The following is a 12,089-nucleotide window of genomic DNA, read 5'->3' on the forward strand; positions in this document are numbered from 1 at the left end:
AACCTCCGATTATATTATGGAATAATCATCATCGCTTTGTCTCACCTTGAAGGAACAATTATTATAAGGTGAGACTATCAATGAAGAATAGCATTTAGAGAAAACATAGAATAAGATCATAAATTTCATAAGGCATCAATTCATATTCTTTTGGAATCTTAAAAAGAATAGTCTTCATCCATGAATAAAATTGAGACATCAAGAAATAGTTCAACATTCTTATATCGTCATTGAAAATCATAAACTTGGAACCATTAAACATGAAATCATTCTCATCATAGTCATCATAGAAATATTCTCACCCTTGACATCATCGTTGTCATTGTAAAACATATCCATCGTTGTTGTCATAAAAGCTTACGGAGTCATAAACCTCTGGTTTAGGTAATACGAACATTTTGGAAAACATTCATGAATCGTTAGGAAGGGGTTATGCCTTGGAATCATGAAAAATCTAACTTTTGGAAATAAGGAGGCTATGAACACATTTATGGAGTTATAATCATAGGATTCATGCCTTGAAAGAAAGGGATGAGCCTTAACATACTTGGAAGATAATTCCTCTATTTTCAACTTACTTCCTGTCTTGTAATTCACTTAAAATCATCGCTAGCCTCGTAATCTACATATAGAACCATTCATCATATCGTTAGGATCATCGTCGCACGCTCGTCTTAAACACTTAATTAAAATCCTTTTAGATTCTGTCGAAATTCGAGCAGCATCTCCCCTGTTTATATGCCTAGCCCGAAATCATAATATCAACAACCAATCAACAACAACAATACCAACATTATCAATACCATTATCCATGCCAATATATCTCCTAAAACATCCCACACGATGTTTTCTAAATTTCTCAACTAACCAACTTGTGATACAACTATTTAATAACTTTATTTCCGTAAAGAAGCCGAAATTAACACCAACAACATCAATAAAAACACCCTCAAGCTAACTCCAACACCAAACGAAATTATAATCGCGTCTACGCGTTGCCCGAACCTCGATTGATATTCCGTAGCTTGAATGTTGCTCAAAATTCTCACTTTTCTGTGGTATTTTTGCTCCCCTAAGTTGCTGAATTGTCTGGAAATTTTTGGAAGATCTTATGACCAAAAAAGAGGGATTTTGACCCTTTTATAAGTGGCAAAGTCGGCATCACTGTAGCTACAGTACTGTAGCAGTACTGTAGCAGTTCTGTTTCAGCTTTGTCAACTCAGTTTGTAACGTCTATAATTCTCTACTCCGATGTCCCATCAATGAGAGGTTTGTTGCATTAGAAACTAGACTCGCCGAACTTCATTTTAGGATTTTTAAACACCTTAAAACTCCTAATATACTAGGAGATATGCCCCTCCAAAGTTGACTAAAAATCTGCCCAACATTTCTCAAATTTTCGTCGAACTTATTTTCTTCAATTTGCTTGACCTCGAAACCTTCCGAAACTCTTCATACATGATATTTATCATTTATAATACATGATAATGGCCATATTATTGTGTTTCAAAATAGCCTTTCCCGATTACGATTTACGAGATCGTAATTCATCCTTTACTTCATTGTTACATACTTTCCATAGGTTGTACCTTCCAAAACATCATGGGACATCTCCGATACTTTGTTACTACGGTGATGTACATGTCATGCTCATGCTCATGCTTTGAAAGTGCGGGGTGTAACATCCTCCCCCCTTCAAAAACATTCTTCCTCGAATGTTGAGGTAGAGTTCGCTCTGAGGTAGATGTCAATGATTTTACCCGTATTTGTCGGTTATTACTTTACTTCCTTTCTCGTTTGAAACCGAATTTATCCAAATTGCTCAGTCTATTCTTCTTCTTTTGTGGCCAAAATTTATGCCTGTACTCAAGGACATCCCTTTTTTTCTTATTATTTATCTTTCCACTAACTCTTCATGCTTTATCGCTTTCATTGTCTCTTCAGTCTTCGCTGTTTACATTCTTGTATGCCCTTTCCTGTCGTGCTTACCACATACCTTTATCCAATTTTGATCTCATCTTCTTTTTATTCGGGAATTCTCGTTCTCTTCAATCTCCACGTATCTTTCGTACGTTTTATAGATGTCCCAAGCCTTTGTCTCCTTGGAGTTGAATTATTCTTATTCTTCCTCCCTTAAAATAACCTCGAGACTGGTCATATTTTAGCATCCTTTGCTTTCTATAGCAGTCGAATTAATCTTTGCGGTACTTTATCTTTCAACTGGTTTAACACCGAAATGGCTCGCTTAATTTCTTTTTCCTTCAATTGGACTTCTGGCCCTTGGCTAACTAATGGAAATTCGTGTACTTATATCAAAAACCTCTCAAACCTCTTCTTTAATGATTCATTTCCTTCAATTTACTCTTAAAGTTTCTAATCCTTCGTTCGGCTAATAACTTAGGGGTGAATTAAAAAAATTGTCAAAAAATAACCAAGATTCCTAGTCATGCAACAAATTCGGATCTTTTCATTCGTTCCTTTGTCCGTAACCTTCGTTCATCTCTTTTTCCAATAAGATCCTTCATGTTGCTTGTTCCACGAGGTCTCATTGTCACTCGATTGTTCCAATCGAACGTGATATCCTTTGATCATTTCCTTTGGGGTTCTCCTTCTACTTTTTAACCTTTGCCTGATTATCACTTAGTAAGTCTTTCCCATAGTTTGACGCAATTATCTGTCATTTCGGTTTATCAATCAAGCGGATCTCTTAATTCCTTAAATGTCCATCTCTTTTATTTATATCCTTGAATTCCTCTCCTGCGATCTTGTCTTCACGACTTCACCTTCCGTTGACTCAGTCCCTTCTATTTCGCAGCCCTCAATTTCCCTACTAGTTGGCCACTTTCTTATTTAGCTGCGGCACTTTTCTTGCTTGCTTCTCTAGTGCTACTTTAGATTACGCTCTTGGTATTAAACGATTGCACATACATATCATCTCATCTCCTTTTTAATGCTTTTGTCAAACTCCTTGATTCCTTACAATGTCATCATAGTTCCACCTATGGTAGCGCCCAGATGGCTTGCAATAGCATTTCTTTGTCAACGTTTTATTATTCTCATTAATTACTTTACCTCAGATTACTCATCCAATGCGTCAAAAATACATAGCCAAAAAAATCTATATTCAAATGGGACTCCATTCGACCGATATAACAATCCTCAACACCATTCCTTATACACTTGTATACAATATTTTCTTTTCATCGTTGTTATCCCCTATCACAAGATTATACTTACAACATACTAATCCACTATTCAAAATATTTTCAAATCCTTGTTTGAATATTCCTCCAATTTCTTCTCCTCTAATCTTAACATCATTACAAAATAACTCATAAGCTGGAGACTAAAATAAAATCTTACTTAATCATAAATTCCTTTCAATACAAGTGTGCTTCCCTCTTTAAGTCCTTGGCTCTCCTATACCGACGGCTAATTGAGACTTAACTAGCTTCCATTACTCTTCAAATATTTATTGTCGTCTCCGCACCATTTTACTAGCCATTCTATCAGGACGATCATTCATATGGTCCTGTAACATATACTCTCGCAATTCAATATAAACGGTGATTTACGATTTCACGGCGCACGAGATATTTTCTAGTATCAGGTACTTTTGTTGTCATGCTATCCATAGGCATACTGTCTTTCTTTCTTTTGACGATCATAGAGATTCTTATAAGTATTTCTCTTTTAAAACTCTCATCTCTTCCAACGCCGCGATTTTTCTTTAGTAATCCCGTCTGTCCTGGCACTTATCCTTGATCACTTGTAGGCATTCTCACTTCCTTCATTACCTTTTCGGGGTACTTCTATTGCATATTTACTTGTAACAAAAATTTCTCTGGTATGAGCGATTCGAATCATAGCCCGGGACACAACGTATTATATTTGACAAAAACTTATTTCTTTCGATTTACTCAGCCTCCATTATCTTGTCATGCCTCTTTTCCCCTGTCTGTTTCATAATATACAGGAATTTAGTCCAATTTCACTTTTCCCTTTGTACATCCTTGCTATATTAGTTCCTTTCGAATTTTGACTCCTTCAAGCTGGTACAATTCTTTCTTCTGTACTTGGAATCATTCTAATTCGTCTAAGAATGTTCTCATATACCAGTAACATTCGAATATTGATTGTCTATGGTAGTCAATTAGCCGAGCCTAGGGATCCTTCAACTTCTCTAGTTCATGTAATGTCAGAGTCACCCTCATCGCATAGTCTGACTTATTTCCCTTTTGGTAATTGAATTCTGGTATCAAGTCAAATGTCCACATATTTTGGACACAATTCAAATAACTTCCTTCCTTTATGCCGTAGAATAGTGCATTACATTCATTCATACGTATATACCATTATAGGTCTGGACCGAAGAAAAATTGCGCAGGGGTCCGCCTTTCTTCCGTGATGCGGAAGGAAAGCACAACGTTCTGGGACCTTCCACTTTCCTTCCGCGATATGGACGGAAAGCGCAACTTCATTCTGTGCAGGTCTCCGCTTTTCTTCCGCGATGCGGACGAAAAGCGAGAAGCCCTGAAGCCTTCCGCTTTCCTTCCGCGATGCGGACAGAAAGCGCAGTGCCCTGAAGCTTTCTGCGCAGAACTCTATTTTCTTCTACAACGATGTTTAGAGGCTGATTTTGAATAAGAAATTAAGGATCTGATTCTTGGCCTTTCGAGTAACACAAGATCATAACCTCTGAATTTCGAGTCACACCCCAATACTGATAGGGTATGATGGGCACCCGACCCTTACTTAGAGTTGAGCGAACCCACTGGCTCTCGTTATACTCATAATCTCACTAGACTTTCAGGTCATGAATTGAAATGCATGATGGAAACCTTTCAGAAAAATATTATTTTCGTCTTTCTTAAACCAAGTAAAAATGTAATCATATGAAATCTGTAAAGTAGTGCATACTGAATACATCGGCTTAAATAGCCGCTTACTAGACTGGCAGGCTATATACGTGACTCTGTCTGCAAAGTCTCTAACATAAATCAATATACCATAACACACATACTCTGACTCGGCAACACTCCGGAAAGAAATGGAGCTCGCCAATCCCGCTGGAACATCTTCTAGCAATATCCTCTACTCATCTGTATACACCTGCGTGGCATGAAACGCAGCGCCCACAAGAAGGGGCGTCAGTACGAATAATGTACTGAGTATGTAAGGCATGAGTAACAACATAACATAGATATGAAAAGTAACAAGGAATAAGAGAGATAACCTGTACATCTGAATGCCTCGTAGGGCGGATGTCATGCATGCTTATCCTTTTAAAAAAAAACATTTTTATACATATACATAGTAACATGCCCGGCCATTAAGGCGCGGTGTCATATATAATATCATGCCCGACCATCAAGGCTCGGTGTTATCATCATTAGCCTGCGTCCAGGCCTCCCGCGTCCGGGGCAATATCATAACATGCCCACTGTAGTGGTGTGCACATCTACGTGTCTGCCTGGCCGACTATAGCGCGGCGCGGTGTAAGAAAATACATACATACATATATATATATATATATATATATATATATATATATATATATATATATATATATATATATATATATATATATATATATATATATATATATAAAGCATGCATGAGAGCCAAGTAAAAGCCATAAGTACATCGGAGTGACGTAAGGTCGGTAACCTCCGATTATATTATGGAATAATCATCGTCGCTTTGTCTCACCTTGAAGGAACAATTATTATAAGGTGAGACTATCAATGAAGAATAGCATTTAGAGAAAACATAGAATAAGATCATAAATTTCATAAGGCATCAATTCATATTCTTTTGAATCTTAAAAAGAATAGTCATCATCCATGAATAAAATTGAGACATCAAGAAATAGTTCAACATTCTTATATTGTCATTGAAAATCATAAACTTGGAACCATTAAACATGAAATCATTCTCATCATAGTCATCATAGAAATATTCTCACCCTTGACATCATCGTTGTCATTGTAAAACATATCCATCGTTGTTGTCATAAAAACTTACGGAGTCATAAACCTCTGGTTTAGGTAATACGAACATTTTGGAAAACATTCATGAATCGTTAGGAAGGGGTTATGCCTTGGAATCATGAAAATCTAACTTTTGGAAATAAGGAGGCTATGAACACATTTATGGAGTTATAATCATAGGATTCATGCCTTGAAAGAAACGGACGAGCCTTAACATACCTGGAAGATAATTCCTCTATTTTCAACTTACTTCCTGTCTTGTAATTCACTTAAAATCATCGCTAGCCTCGTAATCTACATATAGAACCATTCATCATATCGTTAGGATCATCGTCGCACGCTCGTCTTAAACACTTGATTAAAATCCTTTTAGATTCTGTCGAAATTTGGGCAGCATCTCCCCTGTTTATATGCCTAGCCCGAAATCATAATATCAACAACCAATAAACAACAACAATACCAACATCATCAATACCATTATCCATGCCAATATATCTCCTAAAACATCCCACACGATGTTTTCTAAATTTCTCAACTAACCAACTTGTGATACAACTATTTAATAACTTTATTTCCGTAAAAAAGCCGAAATTAACACCAACAACATCAATAACAACACCCTCAACATCCTACAAGATAAATATATGTATTTTCACCCAAAATTCTCTTCAAACCTAATCCATAAATCAACAACATCGACACAACAAATTATAACCTTTATTCTTGCAATTATTCCTTAATTCATATTGATAAAGAAGGAGATTCAACAATTCATACCTTATTTTTATGAAGGTAGCAAAATATTCATCATTTTGTTGTCTCCAAGCTAACTCCAACACCAAACAAAATTATAATCGCGTCTACGCGTTGCCCGGACCTCGATTGATATTCCGTTGCTTGAATTGTGGTCAAAATTCTCATTTTTGTGTTGTATTTTTGCTCCCCTAAGTTGCTGAATTTTCTGGAAATTTTTGGAAGATTTTATGACCAAAAAAGAGGGATTTTGACCCTTTTATAAGTGGCAAAGTCGGCATCACTGTAGCTACAGTACTGTACTGTAGCAGTACTGTTTCAGCTTTGTCAGCTCAGTTTGTAACGTCTATAATTCTCTACTCCGATGTCCCATCGATGAGCGGTTTGTTGCATTAGAAACTAGATTCGCCAAAATTCATTTTAGGATTTTGAAACACCTTAAAACTCCTAATATACTAGGAGATATGCCCCTACAAAGTTGACTAAAAATCTGCCCAACATTTCTCAAATTTTCGTCGAACTTATTTTCTTCAATTTGCTTGACCTGGAAACCTTCCGAAACTATTCATACATGATATTTATCATTTATAATACATGATAATGGCTATATTCTTGTGTTTCAAAATAGCCTTTCCCGATTACGATTTACGAGATCGTAATTCATCCTTTACTTCATTGTTACATACTTTCCATAGGTTGTACCTTCCAAAACATCATGGGACATCTCCGATACTTCGTTACTATGGTGATGTACATGTCATGCTCATGCTCTGAAAGTGCGGGGTGTAACATTTATTGTACATTTCTCTTTCTCACTGGACTTAGTCGAGAGATACTTTCTTTCTTTGAAAAGTCGTGTGGAAAAGTATATTGATGGGCCAAGAATAGCACAGTTGTTAGTTGCAAAGAACTGATCCATGAAAGTATAGTTTTCATCACTGCCTGCTAATTGTCAAATTCTAATAGAAAGGCAGCTTAAAGAAAGCAATATTTTTGTATTTGTTTTAGTAATAGAACCCCACACAATTAGCATAATGGTGTATGTTGCAGTTTTGGAATCCTTGAGTGATTAGTGTTTGGAAATTTGATGTAATTTCTTTGTTTCTATTCTTTGAGAAGTCTGTGGAAAACTAAATGATATGCCAAACTGTCTCTGCATAAAATTTGTTAGAAGTTTTATAGAAAATATCTCAGCAGTGTGTGTTATACGTAATGAGACCAAGTCACATCATCTTGCTAACGCATAAAGATGAGAAATTTTCTGCAGAACCTATGTTGGGTGTTTAGTCTATGACCTCAAAAGTCGAAACGAACACATCATTAGAGAAAATTAGGATTGAAGGAGTATTAGTTTGTTTAGTCTTCTCCCTTTTGAAAAGTCTTGTAGAACATATGACTAACAAGTGGCTGCTCATGATCCATGGATCACAAGTTTTGTGATTGTGATGTGACTCATTTTCTCTCCATTTATGCCAAAGTTGGACAAGACAAATACTGTATAATTTTGGAAATTGACATAACACAAGATAGCACAAGTAGTTAGTGCTAGTGGGGCTATATAGCATATGGTATGCTTCGTATAAAGAAAAACTCTAAATAAGAATAAGAATATTTTAATTTTGCATATGAATTTTGTTCGGCTCGGGTTAGATCGGTTCTTTTTAATTGAATTTGTATTTATTAGACCTATTTTTTTTAAAAAAAAAAAGAGTAAAAGATTATTACCGGTGAGATATGAGTTTTGGAACGAATCGGTTTGAATTTTTTCAATTAATTTTATATATATTAAACTAGAAATAAATAAAATAATAAAAGTTAAAAATAAATAAATAGTCAAATCTTATCACCCACCGGAAGTTGGATTTTCCAGCATACGTGACTTTTGTGTTAGAAAACATAGTTAAGTGACTTTAGTGAAAAAAATCAAAGTTGTGCGACCATGTATGAAATTTACCCCCTAAATATGTGCACAATATTTCATTCAATTTTGTTTTCTATTTTTTTTTTCAACATTAAAAGTCCCAATTACCTAATTTATTAGAAGAATCTGTAGAAAACTTTTGAAGTGTAGGTTAAATATGGCTATAAATATGTATGGATTGTGATAATGGATTTTGTAAGAACATTTTGTTATTTGTTGAAAACAAACAAAAGAAAATGGCAAGTCTTTTTTTCTTTTATTCACTTCTCTATATTGTCTTTCTGAGCCAAAGATTTTTTTCATCATCTTGCATCATCTTTGCTCACCCAGTGAAGTTTCTGCTTTGCTTCAATTTAAGCATCCCTTTGAAATATACCTCGTCCAGCCTTATTCTTCATGTGTTACTTCTTCTCTCCCGAAAACAATGTCTTGGAATGAGAGTAGGGATTGCTGCAATTGGGATGGAGTCACTTGTGACTTGTTAACGGGGTACGTTATTGGCTTGGACCTAAGTTGTAGTCGGATTAGGGCAAGTATTAATCCCAACAACAGCCTCTTCCAACTTCATCATCTCCAGAGACTAAACCTTGCTTACAATGACTTCTATCCTTCTTCAATTCCAAATGGCATTGGCCGCTTGAGGAATTTGAGGTATCTCAACCTTTCTTACTCTCAATTTGGTGGTAAAATCCCAACAAAGATCTCATACCTTTCCAATTTGGTTTCACTTGAGCTTTCGGATTCTTGTTATTATTATTCTTATTAGTATTGTTTCCAACTTGATCTGAGAACATTTAAAACACTGCTTCAAAACTTCACAAATCTGGAGGTAGTTTCTCTCTTATGTCAACATCTCATCTCCGATACCTATGAACTTGTCTTCCCCTTTAAGGTACGTGGATCTTGAAGAAAACAACTTTCAAGGTTTTCTCAAAGAGAGCTTCTTTCTTCTGCCAAACTTGGAAAGGCTCAAATTGGGAGGTAACTCTTTTCTCAAAGGAGTTTTACCAAAGATCCACCCTAGCAACACTCTGTTGGAGTTGGATATTTCATACGTAGGCATTTCCGGTGAACTGCCTGATTCCATTGTAGCCCAACCCAAATTAGGTAGTTAGATTTAAATGGTAATCATTTCACTGGCCAGATTCCTAATTCCATTAGCAACCTAACCCAAATTAGGGTGTTATATTTAGGTAAGACTCATATCAGTGGCCCTATTCCTTCAACTATCTCTAAACTGAAGCGGCTCACACTTTTAGATCTTTCATCTAACTCCTTTGGAGGCAAAATTCCCAATGTTTTCACTAATCTCCAAGAGCTAGTTGAATTGTATTTGTCGACAACTCACTGAATGGCACAATATTTCCCTCTTTAATTTTAAAGTTGACACATCTTGAAAGATTAGTCTCGTCGAGTAATTCCCTATCTGGCCCATTTCCTAGCAATGCCAGCATGCTTCCAAAGCTATTCAATCTTCAATGGTTAAATTTGTCTAACAACTCACTGAATGGCACACCCTCTTGGGTGTTTAGCCTCCTTTCCTTAAATACACCGAGTCTCGATCATAATCAATTCAGTGGAGTAGCTGATGAGCTCAAAACAAACCCAGCACTAAAGCAATTGTATTTAAGTCATAATCAACTCAGTGGTCCTATTCTTCAATCCCTTGAGAATCTCACTAACCTATTCAATTCCTTGACCTTTCATCAAATAACACCACTGAGGATGCGTGAATAAATATCACTTTTCCTAGTCTAGCATATTTGTTCTTATCATCTTGTGAACTGAAGGATTTTCCACACTTGAGAAATTCAACAACACTTAAGTACTTGGATCTTTGTAACAATAAGATTCATGGTCCAATCCCTAACTGGTTTAGCGGCATGAGGTGGGACTCATTGGAGTACCTAAACCTTTCTCATAATTCAATTACAGGACACATAGAACAACTTCATCACCCTACTCTAAAGTATCTCGATCTTAAATTTAACTTCCTTCATGGTCATCTAGCTTCTTCTATCTGTAAGTTGATGAACCTTACATTACTGGATTTATCACATAAAAATTTTAGTGAATCAGTTCCACATTGCTTAGGAAGCATGGCTGGGCTAGGGGTTCTCGATTTGAGGAAGAATAATTTCAATGGGAGTCTTCCACTATTATGTGGGCAGAGCACTTTATTGATGAACATTGTCTTGAATGGTAATCGTTTTGAAGGACCTCTCCCAGTGTCGTTGCTCAACTATTCTAGTTTAGAAGTCCTTGATATGGGAATTAACGCTATAAATGGCACATTTCCAGCTTGGCTAGGAACTCTTGATGAGCTGCAACTTCTTGTATTAAAGTTGAACAAGTTCCATGGACCTATAAGTACTAAGCAGAAGTTTTTCTTTCCCAAATTGCGGATTTTTGATCTCCTTCATAATGAGTTTAGTGGCTCACTTCTGCAGAAGTTTTGCAAAACTTCAAAGCAATGATAAAAGATGGCAAAGACAAAGGTGACTTCGGATATATGGAATAATTTGAAGAAACTTATGTAGTGTACGAGGATTCAATGAGTTTGGTAATCAAAGGCTAGGAAATTGAGCTAGAAAGAATCAGCACAATTAGGACAACCATAGATCTCTCAAGCAACCATTTTGAAGGTGTGATTCCCAAAACGCTAAAGGATCTTGGCTCACTTAGGCTACTCAATTTATCCCATAACAATCTCAGAGGTGATATTACAATGGAACTGGGACAGTTGAATATGCTTGAAGCATTAGATCTCTCTTGGAATCGACTTACTGGAAAGATTCCATAGGAATTGACAAGACTAACATTTCTGGAAATGTTAAAATTCTCTCAGAATCTTCTTGTTGGACGCATTCCTCGAGGTCTACAATTCAACACATTTGAAAATGACTCATGTGGTGGCAACATTGATTTATGTGGTCCTCCTTTATCAAAACAATGTGGAACGAGTGATCCATCACATGTTCCTTAGCCATTGGAGTCGGATGAAGAAGATGATTCATATTTTGCGAGTGGATTTACATGGGAATCAGTTGTCATAGGCTACAGTTGTGGACTTTGTTGGAACTGTCATGTGGAGCCTCATGTTTAAAGCTCGTAACCCAAACTGGGTTGTGGAATTTCTTGAAGGCGCTTTTCCCAAGAAAATGAGAAGGGCACAGAAGAGAAGGTTGAGACGGAGGACTTAATTGAAGATTGAAAGAGCCAATTTGTCTTTGTATAATAAGTAATTTTGGAATTATCCCATGAATATAATGCTTTAGCCCGTGGTTTAGTTTGTTGTCTAATTGAACTATTCTGTTTCTGTTGTTTTTTAAATTTTCTGTTTGTTGTTTGTATATATCTTGATAGCAACTTATATGTGTTATTTTTACTCATTAAACTGTGACTTAGACATGGAGGTGAAT

General features: G+C 36.2%; 1 protein-coding gene across 1 annotated transcript; it reads left to right on the top strand.

Annotated features, from left to right (window-relative positions):
• The first annotated feature begins 9,091 nt into the window (after nt 1-9,091).
• On the top strand, nt 9,092-11,144 carry LOC132637919 (receptor-like protein 33). Its single transcript, XM_060354932.1, has 3 exons — nt 9,092-9,318; nt 9,560-9,648; nt 10,603-11,144. The coding sequence occupies exons 1-3, from the start codon at nt 9,092-9,094 to the stop codon at nt 11,142-11,144; spliced, it is 858 nt and encodes a 285-aa protein (XP_060210915.1).
• The last annotated feature ends 945 nt before the right edge of the window (nt 11,145-12,089 follow it).

This window comes from Lycium barbarum, chromosome 4 (assembly GCF_019175385.1).
Source record: "Lycium barbarum isolate Lr01 chromosome 4, ASM1917538v2, whole genome shotgun sequence".
NCBI lineage: Eukaryota > Viridiplantae > Streptophyta > Magnoliopsida > Solanales > Solanaceae > Lycium > Lycium barbarum.